General features: G+C 66.0%; 5 protein-coding genes across 9 annotated transcripts; 1 reads left to right on the forward strand and 4 right to left on the reverse strand.

Annotated features, from left to right (window-relative positions):
• Window positions 1-105: 105 nt before the first annotated feature.
• On the reverse strand, window positions 106-1,717 carry LRRC26 (leucine rich repeat containing 26). Its single transcript, XM_029203853.1, has 2 exons — window positions 558-1,717; window positions 106-478 (listed from the first exon to the last, which is right to left on the reverse strand). The coding sequence occupies exons 1-2, from the start codon at window positions 1,507-1,509 to the stop codon at window positions 177-179; spliced, it is 1,254 nt and encodes a 417-aa protein (XP_029059686.1). The 5' UTR covers window positions 1,510-1,717; the 3' UTR covers window positions 106-176.
• Window positions 1,718-2,166: 449 nt separating this feature from the next.
• TMEM210 (transmembrane protein 210) lies at window positions 2,167-3,471 on the reverse strand. Its single transcript, XM_029203734.1, has 4 exons — window positions 3,111-3,471; window positions 2,812-2,947; window positions 2,565-2,594; window positions 2,167-2,393 (listed from the first exon to the last, which is right to left on the reverse strand). Exons 1-4 carry the CDS (start codon window positions 3,196-3,198, stop codon window positions 2,207-2,209), a joined length of 441 nt encoding a protein of 146 aa, XP_029059567.1. The 5' UTR covers window positions 3,199-3,471; the 3' UTR covers window positions 2,167-2,206.
• A 2,597-nt stretch (window positions 3,472-6,068) lies between these two features.
• On the reverse strand, window positions 6,069-16,591 carry ANAPC2 (anaphase promoting complex subunit 2). 3 transcript variants are annotated; one of them, XM_029202373.1, is made up of 13 exons: window positions 16,407-16,591; window positions 15,494-16,116; window positions 14,403-14,535; window positions 13,245-13,419; window positions 12,981-13,100; window positions 12,531-12,648; window positions 11,699-11,880; window positions 11,230-11,350; window positions 10,768-10,843; window positions 10,481-10,684; window positions 6,845-6,974; window positions 6,430-6,665; window positions 6,069-6,339 (listed from the first exon to the last, which is right to left on the reverse strand). In XM_029202373.1, the coding sequence occupies exons 1-13, from the start codon at window positions 16,515-16,517 to the stop codon at window positions 6,127-6,129; spliced, it is 2,442 nt and encodes an 813-aa protein (XP_029058206.1). In that variant the 5' UTR covers window positions 16,518-16,591; the 3' UTR covers window positions 6,069-6,126. The 3 variants fall into 3 exon arrangements, with proteins under 3 accessions (XP_029058206.1, XP_029058207.1, XP_029058208.1); XM_029202374.1 differs by having other exon boundaries at window positions 11,209-11,350; XM_029202375.1 differs by lacking the exon at window positions 16,407-16,591 and adding an exon at window positions 13,990-14,332 and having other exon boundaries at window positions 11,209-11,350; window positions 15,494-15,760.
• Window positions 16,592-16,618: 27 nt separating this feature from the next.
• Window positions 16,619-18,033, forward strand: SSNA1 (SS nuclear autoantigen 1). The gene is made up of 3 exons (XM_029202377.1): window positions 16,619-16,737; window positions 17,214-17,413; window positions 17,753-18,033. Exons 1-3 carry the CDS (start codon window positions 16,686-16,688, stop codon window positions 17,858-17,860), a joined length of 360 nt encoding a protein of 119 aa, XP_029058210.1. The 5' UTR covers window positions 16,619-16,685; the 3' UTR covers window positions 17,861-18,033.
• Window positions 18,034-18,161: 128 nt separating this feature from the next.
• TPRN (taperin) lies at window positions 18,162-27,984 on the reverse strand. Of its 3 annotated transcripts, none has more exons than XR_003790751.1 (5): window positions 26,127-27,984; window positions 20,367-20,628; window positions 20,164-20,270; window positions 19,865-20,046; window positions 18,162-18,348 (listed from the first exon to the last, which is right to left on the reverse strand). XR_003790751.1 is itself a non-coding variant. In XM_029202376.1 (4 exons), the coding sequence occupies exons 1-4, from the start codon at window positions 27,948-27,950 to the stop codon at window positions 19,984-19,986; spliced, it is 2,256 nt and encodes a 751-aa protein (XP_029058209.1). In that variant the 5' UTR covers window positions 27,951-27,984; the 3' UTR covers window positions 18,756-19,983. The 3 variants fall into 3 exon arrangements, 1 of the variants encoding a protein (XP_029058209.1); XR_003790752.1 differs by lacking the exon at window positions 18,162-18,348 and adding an exon at window positions 18,386-18,738; XM_029202376.1 differs by lacking the exon at window positions 18,162-18,348 and having other exon boundaries at window positions 18,756-20,046.
• Window positions 27,985-27,999: the final 15 nt, after the last annotated feature.

Here is a 27,999-nt window from a genome sequence, read left to right on the forward strand (position 1 = left end):
CGCCCCAGGGGCCCGGCGTGCACCGCCCTCCACCCCACCCCCTCCACCCGGTGTGTGTAGTGGTGATGCCGAAAGGAATGTCAAGAAAACTTCTATCTGTGTCGCTTGTTGACGTCTGCAGGGAGTGCGAAGGAGGGCAGGGGATAGGGGGAAGTTCGAGGGCGGCCGCGGCCCTCTCAGGCTTGGGCGGCGGAGACTGCCGCAGGCGAGGCCATGCCGGCACCGGGATCCGGCAGACTCCTCGGCGGGCGGCGGGCGGCGGCGCGGCGGCGGCGCGCGCGGCAGGCGGTAAGCATGGAGCCCAGCGCCAGGCAGGCGGCCAGGCTAGCGAGGAAGGAGCCGGGCCCGAGCGCGTAGACCACGGCCAGTTCCCGCGCGGCAAGGGGCCGCGCGCAGTGGTTGAAGGCGGCGTCGGGGAAGGCGGTCAAGGGGCTGAGCGTCAGGCGTCCCGGCGACACGCAGATCAGCGTCTCGGCCTCTACGGGACACGGGAGCGGCGTCAGGCGACGGCGGCGGCAGTGACCCGCCCCGCCCCGCCCGCGCCCCCGAGGGCTCACCTGGCGCGGTCAGCGGGTGCCTGCGCAGCCAGGTGCAGAGTGGGCGCAGCGCGCAGCCGCAGGCCCAGGGGTTGCCGCGCAGCCGCAGCGTGTTGAGAGCGGGCAGGCCCGCCAGGAGCGCGGGCGCGAGGGCAGGCAGCTCGTTGTCCTGCAGGCTGAGCGTGCTCAGCAGCGGGAGCGTGCCCAGCGCCGCGGGCTCTAGACGCGCCAGCCGGTTCCCGGCCAGAGAGAGGACGCAAAGCGCGCGCAGTGGAGCGAAGGTGCCGGGCACCAGCGCCTCCAGCTGGTTGGCGCTGAGGTCGAGCTGCTTCAGCGCGCCCAAGCCCCAGAAGGCTCGCGCGTGCACCCAGCGCAGTCCGTTCTCGCGCAGGTCCAGGTGTAGCAGCGCGCCAGCGCCCACGAAGGCGCCGGGCGGCAGCGCACGCACGCGGTTGTGGTCGAGCAGCAGCGCGCGCACGCGCTGGCTCAGGCCCCCTGGCACGGCGGGCAGCGCGCGCCCGGAGCAGTTGGCCTGGCCCTCTGGCGCGCACGCGCACGCCTCGGGGCAGTCCGGGGCGCCCGGGGTTGCCGCGGGGGCGGCTGCGGGGGGCGCCTGGATCCAGACTGGCCACGGCGACAGCAGCAGTAGGAACAGCGGCGGCGGCCGTCGCGAGAGAAAGGAGGGGCTCCGCATGGGGGCAACGGTAGGAGGCCAGCTGCCCAGGCGTCCCGGGAAGCCGTCCGTCCCACGGCTGGTCCCGTGCCTAGGGCGGAGGCTGGGCACATAGCCAGCGCCCGGCACTGCCAGCCACCTGTCCTGAAGCTCTGAGCTCCTCTTGGCTCCGCGCCAGCAGCAGCACTGACAAGGCGCCACCCCCTCCTCACCTGCGTGGTCCACCGCCCCGCACCCGGCTGAGGCCTGGGCAACTGGACCACACCGCCGCCCCCGCAGCCTCACCGCCACTGAACTCATGGCTGCGACACGCGGAAGAGGACCCAGTGCTACCCGCTCCTCCCCCGAGTCTCCACCGCCTCCTCTCAGCCGGGATTCTAGTGTGCATATCCAGTAGCCCCCCCAGGGATGCTCCCATCCTCATGGGGCACAAGCACAGGATGGGGGCCTGAACCCAGGGGACAGGCAGTGAGGTAGAGGGAGGGCTGCACGCCTGAGGAAGGCGAGGCCATCACATCTGCCCCACCCTGCCCACCAAGGACTCTGCCGGAACTTCGAGGAGGCAGTGTGGTGGAGCAGGGGCACCCGCCCAAGTCCTCCTGCCGCATGCTGCTCCCTCTGGACTCACCAGAGTTGCAGGTCCTGTCCCGGCATTTTCCTGGGGTGGGGGTGGGGGTGGGATGGGCAGGGGCTCATGGGGGGCGGGGGGGGCGCTGTCTGCTTCATGGGACAAAGCGGCAGGAAGATGCAGGGAGGAGCTGGGCTGACGCCACGATGGCAGGAAGTGGAAACCCCGGGGGTGTGCTCCCTGCCCTGCAGGGTGGACAGCGGGAGCCCAGCATGGGCACTGGGCACCCCACTGAAGAGACAGGAGGCGACGCAGACCCCTCCCCCACCCCAATAGCATATGCAGAAGGGCTCGAGGGGGGCCAGCAGGGAGGACAACGCAGACCTGCTAACTACTGTTTAATTCCCCTTCCCCCAGCTGCCCAAAGCCCTACTGAGGCGGCAGGGGTTGTGGGGGCAGCTCCTCTAGGGTCGAGTCCACGGTGATGGTCGTGAGGCCATGATCTTCCAGGGGCGGCATCATGGAGACCTCCATTTCAGGGGCCATGAGGTGGGACCCCATGTGCACCGCGTGCAGGTCCATGTGATCTTCCTGAGCCCCGCAGTGCCCCACCAACCTGCACAGCGTGTTCCAGGTCAGGCTAGCTGCAGGCGGCCATCAGCATGGGCTCATGAGGCCTCAACCACCCGGGGCTCCTGCCGTGTCTGTGAACCACACCTCCCGGGGGTGGGGGGTCAGGGAGCAGGGGCACAGCTCGCCCTGGGGGTCCTCCCCCGGGGTCACTCACCTGCTCTCCATGTGTCCGGGGCATGTTTCACTGAGGGGCGGGAAGGAACAAAGGTAAGGCGTGAGTCTGGGAACAGTGGGGTTGGCCTCCAGGAGCCCAGCGGTGCTCCCCACACCTCTCCCCATCCCATTCTGGGAGACTCCATTCCGAAGTCCCTGGTGACCTCGCCCATCGAGACCAAGGGCCCAGGGGGACGGCCCGGCCCCACAGCCCTCACACGCCCGCCCTGGCCCTGGGGCTCACGCACCCCTTGGCTCGAATGACGCCAACCGCCACGATGATGAGAGCGCAGAAGCAGCTGGCGCTGACACCCGCCAGCACCACCAGCAGGGCAATGAGGGCCTCGCGACTGAGGCCAAAGCTACACTCACAGTAGGTTCCAGCTGCAGAGACAGGGCCAAGGGGCTGTTGTCACCTCCCAGTGGGTCACCCCCAAGCCCGCCCTCCCACCCCCGGCAGCCACCAGAAGGACACGGGTGCGCCTGGCCTGCCTGAACCAGGGAGGGGCCCTGGCTGGGGACAGGGTTGGGGAACAGAAGGAGGCACCTGCAGCAGGGATGAGCAAAAGGGACAAACATATCAGGCCAAGGGGGCGGCCAACCAGGCAGGAGTCAGGCTGGGGACAGGGGGCCATCTCCACGCCTCTGGACAGAACTCATCGGAAGGCACTGACCTCACAATGGAGCTGTGAGGCAGGGAGGGTGGGGGCAGGGCCTCGCCTTGGGCACCGCCCTCGGGTGCTGGGCTCCGAGAAGCCCTGGGCAGGCAGCCCCAAGGTAGGGCAGGTAGGGCGGCCGGGGCCTGGGAGTCACTCCAGAGTGCCCTGGTCAGATCTGAGGCAGGGGCAGTGGTGGGGCTGCCGTGGTCTTGGAAGGAGAGCGCTTCACGGCAAAGGGGCAGTGGCTGCACTTGGGACCCTGGGGTCGCAGAGGCAGCGGCCTGGAAACCCAGAGAGGTCCATAGTGGGCAAGCCTGGGCCTCAGTTTCCCTGTCAGGATAAGGGCTGCGGCAGCTTAGGTGGGGCCTGGGCTCCGGCTGACTGATGTCACCACCCTCCCCCCAAGACTGGAACAAGCAGGGACCAAGTGAGGCCCGGGGGGTGGACACGCACCCCCCGCCCCATACGGGCCCCAGCAGTGTTTCGCAGAACACCCTCAAGGAGCAGGTGGCTGGGGCTCTGGCTTAAGTGTGTCATTACAGTTAGAGCTCACGACGACTGCTGCAGTCTGTCCCCTGTGCAGCCTCTCGCAGACCAGGCAAGCGCTGTCCACAGGAGGCTGGCATGGCTGGGGTTAACCTCAGCCTCCTCCCCTAAGGACCTGCCGAGCAAACCCAGGCAGCAGAAGCAAATACCTGCCCCCCCCCCACGGCTAACCCCACAGGGCACTGGGGGGTGGGGGGTGCCCCGCTGGGCCGCAGCCAACCCCTGGTCACTGGGGACCTCCCTGACCCTCACACAGGTGCCCCCTCCTGGTGGCAGCTCCTGGCACACCTCTACACCTGTTGAGTGATCCTATGGCCTGAGACGCTGGGTTTTACCACACTCATCCACAAACTGAGTCCAAAGGGACTCAGGGCAGGTGTGTCCCGGCCCAGCGGCTGGCACTGCCACCCTGCCAGGCCAGTCCAGCAGGTCTGCATCCTGGTTAGGATGACGAAGGCATGCCCAGCCCAGTGCCAGGCAGGAAGTCCCTCTTCCTTTTTTTTCTTTAAGTGTCTTTATTACTTTTTTATTTTATTTATTTTTGGCTGTGTCGGGTCTTCGCCGCTGCGCGCAGGCTTTCTCTGGTTCCAGTGAGCCGGGGCCACTCTTTGTGGCGGTGCGGGGCCTTCTCATTGCAGCGGCTTCTCCTGTTGAGGAACACAGGCTCCAGGCGTGAGGGCCTCAGCAGTTGTGGCTCCCAGGCTCTAGAGCGCAGGCTCAGTAGTTGTGGTGCACAGGCTTCAGTAGTTGTGGCACTCGGGCTCAGTAGTTGTGGCTCGCGGGCTCTAGAGCACAGGCTCAGTAGTTGCGGCACGCAGGCCCAGATGCTTCACGGCATGTGGGATCTTCCCGGACCAGGGCTCAAACCCGTGTCCCCTGCATTGGCAGGTGGATTCCTAACCACTGCGCCACCAGGGAAGTCCCAAGCCCCTCTTGTGACCACAGTGCAGCCCGCCTTGGAGGGGCCAAGCAGGTGGAGCCCAAGGCAGGGACCCACTGGCCTGTCAAGAGTCCTCGAACTGCTAAGGCTATGCAGCTAATCTCTCCAAATCCCACAGCAAACACCACCCTGTGGAGCAAGAAGGAAAAGCCCTAGAGGGAGCTCCCTGGCAGTTTAGGGGTTCGGATTGCGGGCTTCCACTACTGTGGCCTGGGTTCAATCCCTGGGTGGGGAACCGAGGTCCCAGAAACTGCACAGCACAGCCAAGAAGCAGAAGAAAGAAAAGCCCCAGAGCAGGACTGACACTAGGGCCCTCGAGCAGAACAGGCCAAAGAGCGGAGTGGGGGCACCGGGGCACAGACTGGTGGGGAGCCGCAGCGTGTCTGCGGGGCAGCGGGCATGGCTCCAGGCCTGGGAATGCACCACAGGGAGGAGCAGGGCAGTGGAGACATTCGTTCCAAAGGGCCTTTGTTGCCGTGGGGACAGCGCCACCGGGCTCGAGCGGTTCCCGCTGGACAAGTGAAGGTCTGGGCCACAGAGGCTGTGGCACCGAGCACAGCTTTGAAGGCCTTGGGCCTGGCAGAGCTAACAGCCTCCCCGCCTCCTGGGACCTGGGAGTAAGGGCAGTGCGGGGCCCCCAGTGCCGGCCTTGGACAGGACCCTGTGCTCCGGACACAACAGCCCTGTGCTGCAGCTCTGGGGATGGCTGGACTCACTGGGCCCGGCATCTTGTGCTAGGAACATTGAGGCCCCTGGGCGCTCCTGACCACATGCCTCCGGGCACAGAAAGAACTGGCCTTTCTGAAAGCACTCTTCCTTGGAAGCCCCCAGCACTGCAGCTGCCCGAGCCTAGGCGTATCCCAGGCAGCACGCCATGCTGGACACGCAAGAAGTTCCTGGCTTCACACGGGCTGCCTGGCCACCCGCCCACCTCATGCATTCTGTTCGAGCCCCCCACCCCGGGCCGCAGCAGCAGCCCTGGGGCTCTCAGCCCAGCACTTGGGCGCCAGACCCTCGTGCCAGGCAGAGAGAGGGGGACCCGAGGGCTTCTTTCAAAGTCCAGAGGGGTGAGGCTGGAGCTGGATGTCCCTCAGGGGGGCGGCCCAGGAGGGCCCATCTCCCAGACAGCCCACCCCCCGTGAGCTCCTGCCCAAGCCACGAGAGTGACGGGGGCCTCTGTCAGCCATGGAGGCCCAGAGATACCACGTGCCAGGACTCCCGGCCTAGAGCCCAAACACAGGTGTGCAGCTCCCCACCGACTGCTGGGGCCCGGGCTCTGCCAGGCTCTGTCAGAGGCTGGTCCGGAGGGAGAACCTGACCGCATGCCCACGAAGCCCACAGAGCCAGCAGGACAGGGAGGGAGGAAGAACCGTCTGCTTTACTGTCGTCCTGGGGGCTGGGTGGGGACTGGCGGCGGCTCAGCCACAGCTCTTGGGCAGGCGGTAGACGCCGGCGGAGTAGACGAGCTGCTGGTCGCGCACCTTCCTCTGCAGGAAGCCCTGGAGCTCCTGCAGGTCGATCTCGGCCAGCGCGGGGCCGGTGACCACGAACATGCGCAGCATGCTGTAGATGCGCTCCAGCGACAGGCTCTCCAGGTTGGTCAGCATGGCCTGGATGTACGTCCAGAAGAGCTGCGGGCACGGCGGCCGGGGCCGGCGGTCAGGCCGCGCTGGGCGGCGCCCCCCCCCCCCGCCCCCGCCCGGCCTGGGCCCCGCGCGCACCAGCAGCTCCTCCTCCCTCTGGTCGGCCTGCGAGGCCATGCCCGAGTCGCTCTCGTCGTCGCTGTCGACGAGCACCATGCTGTCCCGGTCCTGGGGCCGCTCCTCCTCCACCACCGAGAAGGTGCCGGCCGGCTCCTCTCGCAGCACGCCCTGCTGTAGCCACACCGACGCGCGCCGCCGCAGCAGTGCCACGGGCATCTTCACCACCTTGCTCAGCTCCTCCAGCGCCCAGCTGGCTGTGGGCGGGGCGGGACCGGCAGGACCCTCAGGGCACAGCCAGGCCCCAGCGGGGGGGGGGGGGCTGCTGCCCGCATGGCTCGGGCTGCCTGGGTCCCACCCACCCTCCACCCTCCACCGGACACAGAACGGTGCCCTCCCGGGAGGCGTGGCCAGAGCAGGGCGGCTGGGGGCTCACCTTGGTCCTGGAAGTACAGCAGGACCACCGCCTGCACAGGGGTCACCGCCACGGACAGGGTACGGTCAGCCAGCTCCACATCCATGGTCACTAGGCCCAAGGTGTGCTTCCAGCTGAGCGTCCGCATGGCCTGGGGAGGGCTGGGGTCAGCACGGGCCGCCCAGCGGGTCCAGCTGGACAAGGCTTTGCTACCTGGGACCGGGTGAGGAAGGGCTCCCTGACCTGCCCCCACCCTGGCGGGCAGCGACGGGACCAGCACACGGCGGGACTCCAGTCCCCTCCCCCTCCCCCGGCACCCCTAACAGCGAGGGCCCCTGCGCCTCTGAGAGAAACGTCCACGTCCTGGCCCCAGGACCCCAGAAAGTGGCCTGACTTGGACACTAGGCCTTTGCAAATGTCGTTAGGGAAGAAGAGGTCGTGCTGGAGTACCGCAAACCCTAATCTAACTCGGTAAGTGTCCTCGCGGGAGGGCAGACGGCGTGCGAGGCTGGAGCGACACAGGTGCCCCTGGAGGCCGGAAGAGGCAGGGAGGACTCGCCCGCAGCCTCCAGAAGGCCCTCACCTCCATCTCACACCCTGGCCTCCAGAGCCGAGAGAAGTTCCTGTTTTAGCACCTGGCGTGGGTACTTTGTTACAGCCACCACGGGACAGCGATACAGACTTCAGCTGGAGGGGAAGGTGCTGCTGTAGCAAATACCTTTTTAGAACACGTGGACGTGGCTGTGGTGTTGGGGGATGGGGAAGGCTGGGAAAGTTTTGAGCTGCAGGCTCATAAAATCCTGGGTTGCCCTGGAGAGGCTACTGGTAGAAACACAGACAGGAAAGGCCATTCCAGTGAGGCCTGTTGAAGCAAGGAACACATCACCGGAGATGGGAGGAAAGGCGACCCGTCACGCGGCGGCAGAGACGTGCTCTGCTGGGTGGAAAGCAGAACTCGCGAGGGAGGAACCTGGACGTTAGGTTGAGATTTCCAAGCAAAGTATGGAAGGTGCAGCCTGCTTTCTCCTCACCGCTCGTAGTGAATTGAGAGAGAAAACCGAGGGAGGACCTGGTGAGCAGAAAGGAGCCAGCAGCACTGGGGGATTTGCACATCTTGCTGTGTGCTCTGCAGACAGAGCCTGTATGGCCCTAGAGGTGACCTGTGTCAAGATGGCACCAACCAGCAGTGCCCAGGAGCCAGGACAGAGAGGGGCCAGTAGAGGTGTGAGAGCCCCCAGGCCCACGGACTGGACGCCGAGAGCTGTACGGAGGCCAACAAGGCTCCTGAGAATTTAATAGCAGTGGAAACGATGCCAGCCTGGGTGGAAAGGGAGGGATGGCCAAAGGGAGAGCATGACTCCGAGGGCAGGGCCGTGCTGCAGAGGCCTGGCCTGGCAGGATGGGGCTGCCCCCGAGGGCAGAGAAGACTGGCACCCAGCCAGATGGAGTGGAATTTCCTCCAGTGGAATTCAGATTTGCTTAGGGCCTGGGAACCCTCCCTTCCTTCCAGTATCTCCCTTTTGGAGGGCAGGTGTCTGCCCAACACCTGTCCCACCACTGGACTTCGGAAGCAGAGAGAGATTTATTCATAGGTTTACAGCTGAAGGAGAATTGTGCCCCAGCTCTCACCCTGACCTGACTTAGAGATCTGGGACTTTGAGTTGGTAGCAGAACGGTTAAAATTTGGGGACGCTGGACGTGGCTAAATGTATCTTGCACGTGAGAAGAACGTGAATTTGGGGGGCCAGAGAGTAGACTCTCACAGGCTGAACTGTGACCTCCACAAATGAAGTTAAAGTCCTCAGCCCCGGTGCCTCGGAAGGTAACCCTATTCGCCAGTCGGGTCACTACAGATGCAGCTAGTAAAGGTGAGGTCACACTGGCGTGGGGGGCCCTTAATCCAGTGTGACTGGTGTCCCCGTAAGAAGAGGAGAACGTGGACACAGAGACACCAGGAGAGGCCATGGGGCACGATGCAGGGGTGAGTGACGCCTCTACAAGCCGACAACACCTGGAGCCCCAGCAGCTGGAAGAGGCAAGAGGATCCTCCCCTGGAGCCTTTGGAGGGAGCGCGGCCCTGCCCACACCTTGGCTTTGAACTGCTGGCTGCCAGAACTGAGACAATAAATTTCCGATGCACCGACGGCGCCTGTCTGGGGCACTTCGTCAGGGCCAGCCTGGCGGACACTGGCTGCTCTGAGCCCTTCTTCACGCCCCCAGCTCTGAAGGGGGGCGACAGCTAACCTCTCTACAGCTGGCAGCTGGCAAAGCTCGTAACCACGCTCTCTGGCTCCAAGGCCATGACCTTTACAACCACTCCGGCCTGCAGCGGGCACACGCGAGGCCCAGCGGCAGACGGCACAGGCACGGCCACCCGCACGTGTTCAGTGCAGCCCTCGGACCAGGAGCCCGGCTGGCGGGAAGCAGAGGCACCGTGGCCACAGGCTTGACCTCTTGGCACAGACTGGGGGCCTGCCCGGCCGCTCCAGCGCTGGCATGCCGGGTCCACGGCCTGAGATGGAGGGCACGCCTGAGACACCCCCAGGCTCCAGGGGGAATTGCGGAGGAAGCCGGCGGGGCCTCTCCAGGCAGGCGAGCTGTGGCGCAGAGGCCAGCAGGGCAGCCAGAGCAGCAGGGGAGGGTGCCGAGCACACGGGTGGGCCATGTGGACGTCCTCAACTGGGGGGTGGGGGCGGGGGCGGGGCAGCGCCGAGGCCCCACAGAGCAAGCACCACCTCCCACGCAGGGGCAGGAAGGGTCCCGGCCCAGCCCCACCTGCCGCCCTCCTGGGGCTCTGTCCTGAGGGCTCCCACCTCCAGGGGTGTCCCAGGTCCCTCGAGGGCTCAGGGTCTGCACCCTGGACACCTGCGGCCCTGTCCTCTGCTTGGGTGCCTGGCGTCTCCTCCGGCCGGTGGCCTCTCAGGGCCCCACACCCCACTCATCAGACTGAACGCCCCAGAACCCACTTCTCCACCTGTCCCCTGAAACCTGGGACAGGTGTCCCAAACTCCCTCCTCTCTCCCAACACGGCTCCTCTGAACCATCACCTGGAAGGAGGGTCCTCCGTGCCACGGACCCTTGCCCACACCAGGCTCCACCTGCCCACACCTCTCACCTGGACTCCCAACGCCAGGACTGGAGGGGACGAGCGATAAACTCTGCCAATCGGCCACTCCTGGCCCCTGGCCTCCTGACCCCCGGCCTCCTGACCAGCCCACACACCCCCTTCTCCTCGCCGAGCCCTGCGGCCCCAGGGACCTAACAGCAGACAGCACGGTCTGGGTCCCCAAGTGCCCTGGCACTCCAGAAAGCAGCTGCCAGGGAAACAAGCCAAGGAGGGGCAAGATGGCGGAGGATCATAGAGGTCAAACACCTCAAAAGCAACCTGGAGACGCCCATGGGAGAGACAGAGCCCCCGACTCCCCCTGGGGCGATCCCTGCAGCCCAGCTCCTGGTTCTGAGGCCAAGAGGGTGGACGGTGGAAGAGGCAGCCCAGGGACACGCCCACTCCCAGCGCCTTGGGGGCACAGGAGGGTGTGCAGAGTGTGCACACCTGCACAGACAGGCTCCCAGGAGGGGAGGGGAGGGTGCCGAGCGCAGGGCGCAGACGCGGAGGGACTCGTCCGAGGTGCCGGTGCCCCAGCGGCGCGGCCATACCTTCAGCTTCTCGTACTTTCTGCAGTACACCTCCAGGGCCTCTCTGATGTCCTCGGGAACCTCCAGCTTCTCATCCTTGAAGGGCGGCCAGAACTCGCTGGAGAGGATAACGGCGTAGACCCCGAACGGCGGCTGCTCCTCTGCGGGCCGCTTCTCATCCTCCTCACGGATGTTGGCATTGATGCGGCGCGAGTCTGCCATATCCTGTGGGGGAGACGGGGCCTCCTGAAGGTCCGGGACCGACAGGGGTAGGGGCCAGGCGGTGGCGGGGAGCCCCAGGCACCTACCTTGAGCATGACCTCGCAGAAATGCATTGGGGCCTCGCCAAAGCGCAGCTTCAGCAGCTCCACGTTGCGGATCTCTCTGGAAGGACGCAACTCTGAGGGCTGCGGTGTGCCCCCACCCCAACTGGCACCTACAGAGCGACACTGCCCCCCCATCCCCCCATCCCCGGAGCAGGGACACCCCCAGCCCAGGAGGAGAGGTGGGAGCCCTGTGCCCACTCCACCCCAGGAGGGCCGGAAGCCCTGGGACCTACCGCCCCAGGCTCCTTGGCTGCCCCCAGGCCCCCCCTCCCCCGGGGGGCAGAGGCCAAGCACAGGTCAGTCCCCGCCCAGTTTCGGGGACCCAGCGCATCCCCGATGTGCACCAGGGCTAACAGAGAGCAGCCACTGCGAGTGAAGGCCACCCCTCCCTGGGGACCCGGAGTGGCACCTCACAGGCCTCACCGCTCGGGGCTGAAACTGAACTGGTGCAGCAGGCGGTCGGCCAGCAGCGAGCGGTACTCGTTGATGAAGAGGTCCTTGCTGCCGTAGATGCTGACCAGCAGGCTGATGACGTCCGAGGAGCGCCGCTTAGAGCTGGACTTCCCTGCACGGCACGGGCACCACCGGCGCCTCTCAGACACGGAGGCGGCACAGATGGTGCCAGGCAGCTCGTGCCCGGCCAAGCCCATGAGGTGGGGATGCCGAAAACCCACTCCTCCAGCTGAAGCGGCAGAAGCAGGTGAGGCAGGCAGGGCACCCTCCCACGGGTCTGGGCGGGGACACCACCCAAGCCAGGTGAAGAACCCTGGGGAACCAGGCGGGGTTACACTCCGACCATGGATCCCCTGGAGCTCCAGAGCCCACGTGGCAACAGACTGGAGACCAGAGCGCCTGCCCGACTGGACCACCCCCCGAAATCCAGAGCCTGGCAGCAGGGCCGGCAGGCGCTGACCTGGATCCGCGTCCACAGGGTCGGGAACCCAGTCCTCTGGCTCGCCGGAGTCATCCTCGCTGTCCTGGCCGGTCTCCAGGCTGGCCGGGTCCGTCTTGGACAGCTCAACAGCCAAGTCCCCCGTCCCATCCGAGTCCCCGGTCAGCCCTGCCACGATCTGCCGCACCGTGTCCTCCCGCGTCCTGTCAGGCACGAGCCCCTCACCGCCTGTCCCACCTGAACACGGGACCCCGCCTGACCCCTGCAGCCAGGGCCGTCAGTCACGTGCTAAAGGCAAGCCCGTGACACTCCCTCCCCCGCCCCGCCACCCCTAAAGCTAAATCATTTCCTAGGAGGAGGAGCTGAGACAACAGACACAAGGCCAGGCCATGCCCGGCCAGGAGGCAGCAGGCCTGAGTCAGGGCAGCTCCAGACGCTGCCCGGCCCCATCCCCGAGCCTCCACTGTGCGCTTAGGGGTTTCTGGGTGGCTGTGCGTGGCGCCTGCTCAAACACATCCCCCGGCAGACAGCCCGAGAGGCTCTGCTCCTCTCGGTAGAAGGCCAGCAACGCAAGGCCCCACCCTTCCCGTCAGTCCTGGAGCCAGGCTGGCACAAGGCAAAGCGAGCAGGGCCACCTGTCTGTGCTGGTGTGGGCCCCGCGGCCTGCACACGGGCCTGGTGACCCTGGGCCACAGGCGTGGGAACCAGCGCTGGCAGGAGGAAGGAGCCCAGCCTGAGCTGCCCGGCCCAGGAGGGGACATGGAGCGTCCCTGGCTCCCCAAGGACCACACCCCTCTGGCTGCAGCAAGACCCACGGCGGGTGCAGCTGCACGAGTGGGGCCCTGGAGCTCACCTCAGGTAGCGGCGAATGGGCTCACAGGCCACCTCCAAGACAACCATGGAGGGATCCAGCACACGCAGTGCCTTGATGGCGGAAATGTACAGGGTGATGATGTCACACGTATTCACGCCTACGGCCGGGACGGGAAAGCTCCATCACAGAAGGGCCCAGGCAACACAGGGACACGGAGGCAGCCACCCTGGTCAGGCGACCTGCAAGTCCCACCTCACCCCCAGGAGACCCGCGTGATCTGCAGGGAGCTGTCCCCGCCGCTACCCCTGCACTCACTTGCTTTCTCCCCTTGCAAAGTGGGGTCTGTTCTAAAGGGACCTGGCACTGCCCCTGCCCCCGAAGGACCACACAAAACTGCCTCTAAACCCACTCCCTCCACAGGCCCCAGGCCTGGGCTTCCAGATCCGGGCCCTGAGGGTGAATGGCGGGTGGGCCTCGCCCCGGCGGCACCTGGGTGGAGGAGTCGCGTCTCCAGGGCAGCCTTGAGGGACACAAGAAGCTGCGGCCTCTGGTCGGTCCTCTCCAGGCAGTACTTGAGGTCTTCCACGGCCGGCCGGGAGTCCGGGAAGTCTGCGGGGAGAGGCTGGTCCTGGCACGTGCACATGTGGCGAGCACGCACTGTGCGCAAAGGGCCCAGATGTGCCCGCCGCCCCACCCTCAATGAGCTGAAGGGCAGAGGCGCAGGAAGGCGGCTCCCTGGCAGGTGGGGCTGACCTCGGATGATGCTGAAGAGCTCCTCGATGCGCAGGCTGGCGTAGGTGCGATAGAAGAACCTCTGCACGTGGCAGCGCCACCGGCGCAGGGAGCTCCCAGCCTCTGGGGACGCAGGCCTGCTGGGGCCGTCCTGCAGGAACACCTTGCCCAGCCAGCCAACCACCCTCTCAATCCACTGTCAGGAGAACACAAGTGTGGGACTCTGGGGGCCAAGCCCAGAACAGGACGAGGAGAAGCCACACAGCTACCCGCCCCTCTGGCTGGGCCCTGGGAGCCCCCAAGGCCAGCTACTCTGAAGACCAGGAGCACGTTAAAATCAGCAGAACAAGGGGCCCAAAGGAGGCCTCCCAGGGCCTCCACCAACACACACCCAGGCCCCTTCCACAAACACCAGCACCCGTGCTCATCCCCAGCAACAGTGGCTCTGACACAGGGTGCTACATCTGAGCGGATGGACACACCCTGGGGGTCCCATGCACAACGAAACCCCCCCACGCACAACCCACAGCACCTAGCGGGAACGCTTCTGAGCCCGTGCACGTGAAATCTACAGGACACCCTACCACACGGACCTGAGCGTGTACATGTCTTCCCACGGCCGCCCAGCCACCGGAAAGAGCACCCGGACGATGTGCCGCCTAGGCACGGCACAGCTACCCGCCAGACCTCCAGCTGCACACACCGCCCCCGCGCCCCGCAGCAGGGACACTTGATTTGAACACCACCCCTCATCCCCACAGCTTACCTGCATCCTCAGGAAACAGAGAGCAAGAGCAGGGGAGGGGAGCAGCTGGGAAGTGGGAGCGGGCTGAGGCCCCCCCGTGGTTGGGTGCAGCTCTTCCTCAACTCTGTGCAGCCCAGAGCCCATGTCCCAACAGCGTGGATGCCCCCGAGGCCCCCCACTGGGATACCCCAGACCTTGGCACAGCCTCCAGCCAACGTGGCCCCGCGAAGACCTCACTAAGCGCGTCACAGGCTCTTGCTTCCACCAGGACGGGCCCAGAATAACTGGCCTCCACCCAGCACCAAGACGACTTCCAGCACCAGCAACGTCCTGACGCACCCGGCTCTCCACGCTCTGGCCATTTCTAAAACCGAGGTGTCAGTTTTGCCAGAAACCTCTAATCCACAAGGACACAGCCCGCGGGGGGTCCTCACCTTGTGGAACTCACGCAGGAAGGAGCGCTCATACTCGCCCCGGCAGCGGTCCTCCATCCTCTCTCGGGTCACTTGGTGCAGGGTGGTAGTCACAGCCTCGGCACTGACCCGCTCCAGCAGACTAAGCCTGTGTCTGGAGAAGAGCCCTGCCCATGGAGAACGCACAGCACACGCACACGCGCCCAACCCCACCCCAGCACGCACCGCCCACAGCTCTCCCGTCGGGGGCACAGCTGCACCAGAGGCTTTGAGGAAAAACTGCTGTGAAGACAAGCACTGGCCAGCGACCGCCCGCCCCCCCAGCCGGCCTCCCTGCTCTGGCCGGGACACTAGCCTTCCCCACGTGGTCAGCACGTCTGGCTACTGGGGCCAAGGCTCACCTCCCAGAAACAGCCCTGAGACAACGGCTAAATACGTCACTACCCTGGCCCCACAGACACAGATGCAGCTGTCTGTGCCCTTTGGTGCAGATGCCGATCTGTGAGGACAAAGGCTCCTGAGAGAACGAAGCTTCTGTGGATCCGGTCACACCCTCAGTCCAGCCAAGAAACTATCTAACAGCTGCACTGCTGCCACTTCACTCAAAGTGACAAAATCATCATAAGTGACCACAGAGAGCGGAAGGACCACGTGACAGGACCTGGCTCTGACAACAAAATCTTTTCCTCCTCGACAGGCCAGAAGGGCAATCAGTTTGCCCAGCACGTTGATTTAATCTCTGACTTGTTCTAGAGAGAAAAAAGAACAATCACGCCTTTTGCAACCATAGGATAAACATCATTCCTCTCCTGAGAGCCTACAAACAGCACAGCAAAACTCTGCACAGCCCAGGAAATTTGGAATCACGTGGAATCTTAGCATAAGCAAAGTGTGAAACCCTGAGCTAGGGCGAGTGACAGGTGCACCTGTGTCCAGGGTGAAAGGTAAAAACTCACAACACACGGATCCTGGGGACCCTCTCTTTGGCTACCAGGACAGGTGGCAGAGACCCCCAGCCAGCTCAGCAGCTCTCTGCAGGGGCCAGCTGGACCCAGAGGGGCAAGCAGGAGCCAGGAGGAACGGGGCACGGCCACGCAGGCACAAGTACTCACAGGACTTGGCTGAGCTGGTGGAACTGCTCCAGCGCCTGGCGGCACCAGCACTGCTGCTTGTCACTGCCACATCCCGCACAGAGTGGGCTCTGCAGAAGGCGGTAGTACCGGCGGCGGGCGTATCTGCTGTCCAATTCCCCCTCCAGTTCGGGGTCGGTTCCTCCTTCTCCTCTTCTCTTACTCTGCATGTAAACTCTCAAGAAGCGCCCATAGAGGCGCTGGATCATCTCCTGAAAAGTTTTGGGAGTGGAAAAGAACAAGACGCCCCGCAACGTGGTATGAACCTTTTCCCGAAGCCCCTGAGCACCGGTGCCCATAAGCAAGCCCAGGCGAGTCCATTTCTCCAGGAGCTCTAGACTACGCAGGTAGGGATCCAAGCGGCTCTCCAGGAGCCCAAAAGCATCGAGGAGCAGCAGAAGGCACTGGGGCTCGTCTGCACAGTTCTCACGTTGGGAGACGGCATTCCAGAACTCGAGAGATATGTTAGCCTGCAGGTCGTTCTGCAGCACCTCTGCGAACCACTCCTCCAGGACCGAGTGCAGACCGTGGCCCCTGAGAACCTCCACCGCCGCCCGAAGCTCCTCCTCCTTTGGAGGGACCGCACCGCTGGTCCGGGAGGATGCCTGGAATACAGAAAACTGTAAGAAGAGAACACAGCGCAGAGGTGGAGAAAGCAGGGACAGACGAAGATAGACAGGAAAGGGACAAAGCACAGGGGAGGCTACGGAAACCCCGCTGCCCTTCGTCGCACGGATGCAGGGCCCACGCTTAGGGACAGGCTGTGGAACAACAAAGGACTCTGGGGGAAACAAGCTGGACAGAAGCGGGCGGAGGGATCCGAATGAACCCGAGAGTGGACGCGCAGGGTCCCGGGAACCCCGCACGGGCCCGCTGCCCTCTTCTCGGGCCTCACCAGTCCCAGAGCGGCCGGCGGCACCAGTCCGGTGCTCACGGTATTCCAGGCCACCAGCAGCTCTTGGGCAGGTCCGGGGTCATTGTGCGCCGCCGCTTCCGCCGCCGCCATCTGCTCCCACCAGCTCCTAGAGCCGCCGGCGCGGCGCGCGGCGATGACGCAAACGAGAGGCGCGCGGCGGTGACGTGCACCGTGGACTCGCCGTCTGTAGGCAGTGCGCAGGCGCGGGCCCGGATGCGGTAACGGCGGTTGGAGCGGCCGGGACCCCGGACGGCGACCATGACCCAGCAGGGCGCGGCGCTGCAGAACTACAACAACGAGCTGGTCAAGTGTGAGCGGCCGAGCGGTGGGGCCCGCCGGGCAGGCTGGGAGGGCGTGGGGCTCGCCGGCCTGCGGTCCCGGGCAGTAGCTGGCCCGCAGCGCGCGGCCGAGCGTGTTGTACGGTCCGTGCGCGGCTTTGCGGGCCGGGGCGGCGCGGACGCCGTTCGGACCTGCCCAGTGCACAGCCGCGTTGTGGCCCGCCCCGAGGGCTAGGTATCTGTGGAGTGAGCAGAGGACGATGGGCTTGAGTACGCACGGCCTCCCGGCCTCGCGCCTCGAGCCTCGCGCGGTGCTTTCCTTAACTCTGAGACTTCTCGGACGCAGGACATTGGCCTGGCTCGGGCGAAAGGTGGCCCATCCGGCACCCGGGTCCTCCACTGTCCACTAGCCTTCTCTCCTCCAGAGCAGGGGGCTCCAGAGCTGGAGGGGCGGTGCTCTCCATTCTGCTCTGGGCCCACCGCGCCTGTCTCTCTCGGCCCACCCTAGGCATCGAAGAGCTGTGTCAGAAGCGGGAGGAGTTGTGCCGGCAGATCCAGCAGGAAGAGGAGGAGAAGCAGCGGCTGCAGAATGAGGTGAGGCAGCTGACGGAGAAGCTGGCCCGAGTCAACGAGAACCTGGCTCGCAAGATAGCCTCTCGGAATGAGTTCGATCGGACCATCGCGGAGACGGAGGCTGCCTACCTCAAGGTGGGGCTCGGGGGCCCGCGTGCTGGGCCGAGCCCGTCAAGGGTTTCTGGCCCAGGGGTGCCTAGACAGGCTGTAGGCCCCCCGTGGTGACAATACCGCGCTCAGAGTGACCTGGGTCTTGTTGTCGGCACCATACTCATCACCGCGTAGCGGGTTCCGGACTGTGAGCCGCAGAGCAGCAGCAGGAGCCATGACCTCAGCCTGGCTTCCCAGGGTGTGAGGAAGGGGCTTTGGGCCAGACTCAGAGGGGAGACAGGCTCTGGCCCGGGAGGGGGGCCGGGCCGCGGGAGCTTTCCAACAGGAGGAGCAGTGCTAACCGGCTGGTGTCTCTGTTCGCAGATCCTGGAGAGCTCGCAGACTCTGCTTAGTGTCCTGAAGAGGGAAGCGGGGAACCTGACCAAGGCCGCAGCCCCCGAGCAGAGGAGCAGCGGAGGCAAGGACAGCTGATGGGGCCAGAGGCGGAGGGCCTGCCTCCACTGCGCCTCCTCTACGGCTCAGCCCCCGGCAAGTCTGTCTTCAAAGCGTCTTTGTCCTTCACGGCAGCAGCGTTTCCCTCTTGTTGTCTGGGGTGCCAAGAGGCAGCTGCCAACCTTCACTGGCTCTGGGTGACAGGAAAGACCTGAGCGTAGCCCACCAGGTGGGGATCCTGGCTCTGAGCTCACACAGGCGCTGGAGAGGGCAGCTCTACTCAGGGTCCCACTGAGGCCTCCACACCAGCCTGGGGCCGCGGGGAAGTCCCACTTCTGGTCTCAGCACCTTGGGAGTCCTGTCACCCCTCCCTTGGCCCGCAGGTGTCCAGGCAAGTGTGGGAGGGGCTGGGGCCCTCCTTCACCTCAGAGCTTGCCTGGGGCCTGTGACTGTCAGTAAAGATTGTCTTTGTAAAGATCCACGTCAGCTTGCTGCCTGTGTCAGGAGTGTGGGGCTGCCGGGCCCCCCTAGAATCAAAATACGAATCCTTGTCCAGTTGTAATACGGCTCCTCCGTGAAGGGATGGCTTTCTCTGTGACCGGCCTTGCGTTCAGAGCTAAGGGTGCCCCTAAGCGTTTCATGTGACCCCCGTCACCCACCTCTCCCATCAGGGCCACTGGTCCTGGTTTCTAGCATAAGGCCTGGCCCAAGGAGACGCTCTTCCTGCGCTCAGGTCCCCTGGGAGTGGCTGCACCCCAGCTCAGTAATTCCAGAATCTGCCGGACAGCAGCACCCCTGCTCCCACTCTCTGGTCACAGGCCAGTCTCCCATGCAGCCCAGGGCCCTGCCTTCCATCCCGAGTCCTCCATGGGTCCACCTGCCTTGGCCTGTCAGCCCCCATGGGGTCCCTGCAATTGCTGTCCGTGGAGGATAGGGGGTTTAGGAAGCATGTGTTGGTTGAGAAGGTCTGCAGAAACTTGGGCCCACCATTCCCAAGAAAATGCCCTCCTCCCTCCCAAGCCTGGCCAGGTGGCATTTCCCGTGGGCTTGATGCTCCAAGAGGAAAAGACTTGCATCTGATGCCAGGATTGTGAACAGCCTGTCTCGGCACAGGCAGTCAGCCCAGCCGGGAGCCGCTCCCTAGTGGGCAGCTCTGTCTTCTGTCACTTTTCCAGATCTATCAGACCTCCCTGCTGACGTTACCCCAGGGGAGTGGTCTGCCTGCCACAGCATTCCTGCAGGCCCTTGTGGGTCAGGGAACCTTCCAATCCAAACAGGAGGCAAGATCCCTGAGGCTCTGCCCACCACCTGCCCTGCACTTCGTCCACCCCCAGGCTCTGGCCCTTCAGGGAAACCACTTCGGACCCAACAGCTGCAGCAACCACCCGGGCCCACGGAGAGTTCCAGACCCCAGAGAGCTTACCTGGCGTCCCACCTCCCACCATAGCTCCCACTGAGCCGCTTCTGGGAGGCAAGGGGAGCCCCAGAGACTGGGGGTGCTCACAGGGTAGGCACAGGGAAGTCCCTCTCCCAGCCAAGGGGATGGCTGGGAGGAGAAGCAGGGCAACTAGGGCCACAGGGGTGGGGAAAGAGCCTGGGGCACCAGGGCTGTGCAGTGTGGGGTGTCAGCCGGGACTGCCTCCCCCGGGCACAGAAACCCAAGCTGGGCCTGCATCACACCCTGGGTGGGTGGCTGCCTCCCAGCTGCCAATGCCTCAGCATAGCCCTGCAGACCTGAGCCCCGATCCCCCTTTTTCCAGACGAGGACCACGCAAGGAAGGTAGAGGCGGCCTCATCCAGGGCTGTTTATTGGTCTGTCATCAGAGGCGGGAAAAGACTTGCCGTTCATCAGAAACGGAGTGGCTGACGTGGGGAGTGTGGGCTGGGGGTGGTGTCAGGGTCCCATCAGCCCCCACCCCAGACGCACCCGACAGCCGCTGGGCGTGGCGTACAGCAGGACACCATCCCTCCCCCACAGGCAGTGCCCCCGAGCCGGGGTCGAGTGAGTCCCGGGTGCCCCAGGCTCAGGCCTCGAGTACCGACCTACTTGGGAGGCCCCAGGGAGGGAGAGCAGGATGTGGGAGGGCAGGCCTGGTGGGGCAGAAGGGGTGCAGCTCCCGGGCACCTGGGGCTCAGCCTTCGTCATCCTGCTAGGGCGGGGCTCAGAAGTAGAGGGCTGGCTCACTTCGGAAGTCCGCGAGGTCATTCTGACCGGCAGGGGTGAGCTGAGAGAGGGACACAGAGGCGGTCGACGGGGCTTGTCCAGGCGTTGGAGCACCACGCCCACCCCCCGCCACGCCCCGCTTCCCTGGGTGTCCGCCCGCCTGCCCCACCCCGCTCACCATGACCTCCTTGGACGGGGGCTCCTCTGTGCTCGGCACATGCTCCAGCGCCCGCTCCTGCCACTTGCTGAAGGCCATGGAGTGCTTCGGAGTGTAGCTGGACAGGCCTGCAGGCCAACAGGCACACCGGTGGATGTGCGGCTGCATGATCATGTGGCCCGGGCCACCCCCTGGGCTGCCCATCCCCACAGGCGGGCACTCACCGGAGCTGCCGTCCGGCAGCCGAGGGCTCTCGGGGCCCACGCTGTTCACGAACGTGGCTCGGGGCAGGAAGAGCGTGAAGGGCTTCTCCGCCGCAGCCGCTGCCGGGTCTGAGCCGGATGCCTCCTCCTCCCCCTCCCCCTCCTCGCTCTCCTCCTCTTCGTCTCTCCCCTTCTCGGCCTCTGCCTCTTCCTCCTGCAGGGAGCTCTCGGGGGGGTACTCAAACGTAGTCTGCAGACTCTTGTCGTTGAAGGAGATCTTCATCTAGGGCAGGAGGCAAGCCAGTGAAAGTGCTGTGCCCAGCCACAGGGCTCCTCCAGCGGGACCGAGCGGGTACAGCGCGGGTGTCAGACCAGCGCAAGAGCCGAACACTCCGTTGGCCCTTCGAAGGTTCTGAGAAGTGGGGGGCTGCCCCTCATCAGAGAAGTCCCCTCTACCTGGACCCTGCAGGCTCAGGATGTCCAAACACCTGCAGCCCAGGCCTCACCCATCCCCTCCCCACCCCAGGATCACCGCATCCCAAGTGACCCACCCCTCCCAAGGGCCAGACCCCAGCCAGCACCAGAAGCCCAAAGCCTCAGGGTCTCCAGAAGCCTCTAAGGCAGTTCCCAGGGTTGCAGGTCTGCCTTCTCAGGGGAGCAGGGCACCACCAGCCACATCTCCCAGCCAGAGGCTCCCCGGCAGGAGCAAGGTCCAGGTGAGGCTGCACTTGGGGAGCCCACATCTACACCTCCAGCAGCCCCTCCTGTTGGCCGGTGCCTCTCTCCAGGGCTAAGTTCACATCCCAGCTCGCCAGGCACCCGGATGCTCCTGCCCACCCAGCTCGGCACGGACCACCACTGTTGGGCAAGGGCCCGGCACACCCAAAGCCAGGCCCCCAAGGTCCCGCATGGAAGCCGGGCGGCTGCCACGTGCCAGCCCCGGGAAAGTGGCACCAAGTGCTATCACCCACTTCGCAGACTGAGTCAGAGGTAGGTAGCCCGAGGCTGCACCGCGTGGGGGTCAGCGACCCTCTCCTCCCACTCGGACTGCCCACATGGCCCACGTCCACCGTGCCCCCTCTGCAGGCTCCAGAATTTCATGCGCGGCAAATCTTTCCCAAAGGCCTCAGAGGCCAGACTAGGCTGCCAGTTCTGAGGGGCTATGGGGACAGGCACTGGTAGAAGGACTTGGGCACTGGGGGTCAGGATCCTCACCCTCCGAGACCCGGGACTAGGCTCCCCACAAGAGTCGCACGTCCCCGAGGCCTTCTCGGCAGGGCTCGGCCGGGCCTGGCAGGGCGGTAATGAATACGAGAGCTGCCCGCCTGCAGCAGATGGGAGCAGCCCTGCTGGAGCTCGAAATATTAAACTCCAGGGCACAGGACACCGCAGCCAGCTCAAGTTCCTCCTCTTCCCCTGGAAAGAGCCAGGGGCGGGAGTCGGGCCCCCAGGCAGAGAACCTTGGGGCCTGGGGACAGCAGGACGGGGAGGGGCCTCGCAGAAGGGCCGGGCTTGCAGCCCTGGGCAGCAGAGGGACCCCAGCCTCAGGGTAACATGTGCAGGGCCGGCCAGGAGTAGGAGGCATTGCCCTGCCGAGCCAGTGTCCAGAGAGGAGCGCAATGCGCTCCTCCCACCACCCCACGGTCACACACAGCCCCGCACAGCCGTGGGCATCCCCGCCCGCCCCCCGAGCTTCTGGACTTGCGCATCTCAGCACGGCCCACACAGGCACTTGCTGGGCAGGTCGCAAGCCCTGTCACTGCTGCCCTCGCCCCGGTCGTACACACAGACAAGCAGTCAGGGACGCAAGCAGACAGGCAGACGGCCACCAAAGATGGATCAAACGAGGATGGAGATGTTCGTGACTGTCCCCGCATGGGCCCCACCCGGACCTCCAGCTGCCCCCGCCCCCACCCCCGGAGGCCAAACAGAGCAGAGGCCTGGCACGGGGTAATCACCAGAGCCCACAGGTGCCCGCCCACTGCCCAGGGACCACTGGAGCAGGCCTGGACCCTCCTCCACTCAGCTTCCCCACTGGCAGGGGGCCTGCCCTGGGCTGGGGGCTGCCCTTGACTCAGGGCATCCCACCTGGGCAGCTGTGTGGGGTGATCCTGTGGCCCCTATGGGGATGGAGTCACCTGGGCCCCCCAAGACTGGCTCCCTGAGACCTGGGGCCAGAGACCCCAGGAGGAGGCCAAGGCAGAATGGGGCTGCCAGCACAGGGGCCCAATGCTGGGCCCCGCAGCGAACGGTGCTCCTGGGTACGTGGCATTGTCCCTGATGACCCTGAGCCCTCTGGGCCCATCCCCCACCACTGAAGACAGGGAAGGGCCAGTTGCCAGGGCCCAGCCGAGCAGCACGCCCTCATTAGTCCGCATGACCAGCTCTGAGCGGGGAGACCGAGGGGGCTGGGTGCAAGCAGGCCCGGAGCCTGGCACAGCCGGGCCAGGCAGGGGCGGGGCTCACAGGCCTGTCGGCGCCCAGCTGGGGCCCGAGGCTCCGGTCACGTCCCACCTCGCCTTCAGTCTCCAGGCTCCTCGTGAGTGCGGGTCTGTGGGTCACAGGACCCCACGTGACTCCTAATGCCCGGGCGGCGGGGGCAGCCTCCAGACCCCGGGCAGACGGAACCGCGGGGGGCACAGCCAGGGGCTGCCACTTGCACACGCCTGCTCACCGGGCTCAGGGACTTTGCCCGCTGCGCTGTGCAGCCGGCAGGTGGGTCCTGGCTCGGCCCACTTCCCGCTGCTCACGGGGAGAGAGCCCTTTGTTCCCCTCACCCCACCCTGCCCGGCACGCCCAGCTCGGGTTACTGAAGGGTGTCCACCCTGCAGTCTGGGCTGGGAGCTGGGTTCCAGCCGCCCCGGTCTGGGGTGAGCACCCGCCCCATGCCACACTCCCCAGCACGTGCCATCCCCCACTCAGCCCGAGCTCCGGGGGCCACACACGGCCCCCCAGAAGTTCCCACAGCTGCCCAGGTGGGACGCCTGCTGGGCATCGAGGGCAGCCTTCCCCCGCCCCCACCAGTGGGGAAGCTGAGTGGAGGAGGGTCCAGGCCTGTTCCAGTGGTCCCCGGGGTCCAAAAAGACCACTGGGGGCGGCGCCTGCGGGGAGAGCGGATGAAAGGAGAGGCCGCGCCCGCCAGCGGAGGAGCGGGTGGAGAAGCCCCCAGGGCAGCGGCGCCTCGGATCTGAGGACCCGAGCGGTCGGGGTGAGGGTGACTGCTACACCGCAGGCGAGGGTGAGGGCGTGGGGACGTGGCACGCTCAGGCTGGGCAGGGGATCAGCGGGTTAGAAAGTGAGGAGGGCAAAGGGGAGGGGAAGGAGCTGCCAGACAGGCAGGAGCCCAGCCAGCTGGCACCTCACAAAGGGGAGAGGCCCACAGCGCCGACCCCCTGGGAGGCAGGTGTGCGGAGCTGCAGGCCGGCCCCACCCACCGGGACAGCCTGGGGGTGGGGGCGAGAGGGGGTGTGGCCGCGACGGCCTGCAGCGGTCGGCTGGGCCAGCAAGGGACGGAGAGAGAGGGCATCTGTGATTCCACCAAGAGGTAACTAAGTGGGGACGCGTGCCCGGCCGGCTGGGCGCCCACTACCCAGAGCAGGGCTGCCGCCCTCCAAGGCCAGGTGAGAGCACAACACCCTGCACCGGAGAGGTGGCAACCCGGGGGCAGGCTCCACGCCATCAAGAGTTGCACCTCACCTGCCCCCTGCAAAAGGGACCAGGACCCCTGCCCTGGGAGGTCCCCAAGGTCCTGCTGGCCTCCAGGCCACCACGTCCCTGGAACGCGGGGTGGGGGGAGCAGGACAGTGATAGAAACCACAGGCCGGCTGGAGTAGGCTGGGCAAGGACAAGGCCCAGGAGCAGCAGGCAAGTGGGACGACGGGGTGGATGAAGCCAGGGGTAGCCCAAGGTCATTCTGAAGGGCTGGGCAGCCCCATGCCTCCGTCCCACCCGATAGGCGTCCTGGCTCTTCCTGGACAGGGCAGCTAGCGCATGCTCAAGCAGATCACCCCCAGCAGGTCGTGCTGCTCTGGCACGGCCCCAGCCAGGCCACTCGGCTATGCCAGGAACCATCCATCTGGACCCCCAACCCCTCAGGCTGGCACAGAGACGGGGGCCAGGCTGGCCCGGGGCCTGCTTCCCTCCCATCACTTGTTCCTGCCTCGAGAGGCCCTCAGGCCCCCACCGTGCCCTTCTCACTCCAACCAAGCCCCAAGTGACCCCCACGGCTCTGCCCCCAGCTGGGGACAGAATGACCAGGCTCCGGGCTGCAGCCAGGCTCCCAGTATAAGGGCAGCCGAGTTAGGACAGGGGCTCACACTTGGGTCCCACCCCACGAGCTCCCTGATCTCCATGATCTCCACCGGCCTCAGTATCCTCTGTCTACAAAGCAGGAGGCTTCTGTCACCTCCACCGCCCCAGGCTAGCATGGGAAAGGACGCCTCCCAGAGCAGCTGGGGTCAAGGGTCAGGAAGCAGGAGGAGGAGCAGACAAGGTGGGGAGGGCAAGCATGGGGGTTGGGCTGGTGACCACGGCTACCGGATGACCACAGCACCGAGCAGAGGGTGAGGCAAGGTCAGACGAGCAGGACAGGCGGGGGTTCGGGGCGCACCAGAAGCGCTGCGGGGGACGGGTGTGGATGCCTGGCCGGGCAGATGGAGCTGGCAGGAGGGCCGATGCCCTCACTGGAGAAGGAGAGGATGATGCAGGGAGGAAGGGCAGTGCCAAGGCCAACCCCGAGGCAGGAAATCAAAGGAAGCCAACAGAGAGGAGACGCCACATCTAGTTAGCGCCAGCGGGACAGTGGGTAAGGGGGCTCCAGTGACGCACGGCACATCACCGTCCCCCAGGGCCCCACGGAAACTGAGGCTGGGGCAGAGGTGGCCTCAGGGAGGAGCCGAGACACCAGCAGCCAAACGAGAAGCGGTTCCAGGAGGGTGCGTCCGCCCAGCGAGCCTGCTGATTGGAGTCATGTGGGGATGGCCTTGGAATTTGCCCCAGGGCCAGACACAGGTGCTAGGTGCTAGAATGACCAGGAAGAATCTGAGGAACGTCTCCTTGGGCCCAGAGGGTTCCAGGCCACCAAGCAGCCCTGCCAGGAGAGTGAGGCTCCAAGAGGCTCCTGGCCCTGCACCTGGGTCTCTCTCCATCCTCAGTCTCTCCTCCCCAGTGAGGGAAGCGTCTTCATCGCTCCCCAGCATCACACCCCAGGCTCAGACCAGGCCTGCCACACACTAGGAGCTCAACAGACACTCGCACGAAGCCAAGTCCTGCGAAGCTCCAGGCCAGAATGCCTTCTGGAGAGCTGACAGTAGGTATCCGACTCCACCCAAATCAAAGGTCTCCTGTCCCTTTCCACTTCCATCCTGGCACCTGCTACGTGCATAGGCCAGAACTCCAGAAGAACATGCCAGGCCACCCTTCTAAGCCGGGCCGGGGTGTAGCCAACAGCGGGACCTACAAAGGGACAGTCCTGCCCAGGCAATTCCAGACAGAGCCCCGAGAACCAACAAGCAGACGAAGCCCTGGCTGGACTGACCCTCCCCACCAGCCTTTCACGGTACAGAGCAGGCAAGCCGTCCCCGCAGCCCCAGGGTCATTAGGGTTCTGCTGGAACCCAGGCCAGGGATTCCCCCACAGCTTGACCTCTCCTGGAGCTTACACAGCCACCCAGCTCCAGCTCTCCTCTGGTCCACGTAGAAGCCATCCCACACCCAGGTCAGGAGGTGTCCTGGGAACAAGGCACATGCTATACCCACAGCTCTGTGACTCGCCACCACTGACCTTCTTTCTTGAAGAGCCGGCCTTGGTGAGACAGGACTTCTGCAGGGCCAGGTAGCCACCAATCACCTCAATCTCATGCACAGTGGGGTAGCGCTTCTTCACTGAGGTCCCCAAGGCAGCAGGGGGCTCCGAAAGGCTGCCCGGCCCCTCTTCCTCAGCTTCCCTCGGCCTAGCCTCCCCGTTGGCCTGCAGGGCCCCTGGCTTCCTCTTGGGCACCACCGTGAAGGTGTTGCCACCTCGGTGCTGAGGCTCTGACAGGTGCCCAGGCCCGGTGGGATGCGGGTGGTACTGGGGAGGCACACCAGCCCCGGGGTAGGGCAGTTTGGCTTCTTGGGGAACCTCGTCCTCAGAGTCCACCTCATCAATGAAGGTGACGGGCAGCCCTGGCCTCCCAGGCTCCCTGCCATTCTTGGTCAAGCCAGGAACCCCAAAGCCCTGGGCAGGCTCAGCTTCAGTGGCGACCAGTGGGGATGGGGGTGGCGAAGACAGCCTCTGCCACCTAACGGTCCAGTCCACGAGGGCAGTGCCTGGCATGGGGCTGCCTCCCTCCTCGACCCCCGAGGGGCTCCTCCCACCGGCAAACACACCATCTGCTCCAGGCACCTGCTGGGCTTCACGCTCCTGGTGCTGGGAGGCCCAGCCAACTTCTCCCTCTGGAGGCCCCACGGACTGCCTCTCTTCCGCAGGAGGGGCCCCGGAGGTCTTGCGCTTGGGGATGAACACGAAAGAGTTTCGAGAGTTCATGCGAAGGCTGGCCAGAGCCCGGGCCTGGAGGTCCCCGGCAGGGATCGTGTCCATGTCTGGCTTGGAGGCCGGCAGTATCTCGAAGGAGTCGTTGGCGCTGGTGGCCGCGGAGACCCACTGGCGCTGGCTGGGAGTGGCACTAGCAGGGCTGAGCGTGGGCAACGCCGGGGGCGCGGCTAGAGTGGCACTGGGGGTTCCGGGGCTGGGGAGAGGGTGGGCGGGGGCCTCCCCCGACTCCACCTTTGGCTTCCACTCGCCCGGCCCAGGCGCGGAGCCCGTGAGGCCGTTGGCAGCGCCGGCCCGGCGCTCGGGGGCCGCGGGCCCGTTGGGGAGTGGGCGAGTGCCCGCGCTGCGGCGCAGGCCCCGTGGATGTACAGTGAAGGAGTTGCTGCCGGTCTTGTGCAGGAAGTCGCTGCGCCGGGGCCCGGGGCCGGGGCCTGCGCCGCAGCGCTCGGGCTCGGGCTGGAAGCAGGCGGCGCGCTCGCCCACGCGCGGGACCAGGGCCGGACCCGGGGAGGGCGGCGGCACGGGGCGGCCGCGTTCCGGGCTCCCACGGCGGCGCGGCGCGGCCGGCGGGTCGAACTTCTGGAGCAGGCGGCTAACGCGGCCGGGAGGCGGCGGCGCCTCGTACACGAGCACCTCGGCGGCGCGGATGCGGGCAGCCGGGCCCGGCCCGGGGCCGGGGACGGGAGAGGGAGGGAAGCCGGGCGCCGACTCGATAATGAGGATGTTGTCGGCGCGGATGGTGCGCACGCCGGGCACGCAGCGGTACAGCTCCAGCAGATGTTGCGCGGGCCGCGTCCCCGGCCCCGCCGCGCCGGCGCCCCCGCCGCGCCGCGCCCCGTGCCGCCGCTCCGACTCGAGCCGCATGAACGGGTTCTCGTGCAGCGGGCCCAGGCTCTCGGCCAGCACCAGCGGCTCGGCCGCCGGCCCCGCGGGTTCCTCCGCGCCCGCCCCAGCGCCCGGCGCCGCGCCCCCGCCCAAGGCCGCCAGCTTGGCCCGCTTCCGCTCCAGGATCTCTCGCTTCCAGGCGGGCATCGTGGCGCGGGGCGCCGGGCTCGGCCGCCCCAGGCCTGCCATGCTGCGGAGCGGCCGCCGGAGCCAGCGCGCGCCGGGAACTGCGGCCGCC

Source organism: Monodon monoceros, unplaced genomic scaffold (genome assembly GCF_005190385.1).
Source record: "Monodon monoceros isolate NGI ecotype Baffin Bay Population unplaced genomic scaffold, NGI_Narwhal_1 Super_Scaffold_5, whole genome shotgun sequence".
In the NCBI taxonomy this organism is placed as follows: Eukaryota; Metazoa; Chordata; class Mammalia; order Artiodactyla; family Monodontidae; genus Monodon; species Monodon monoceros.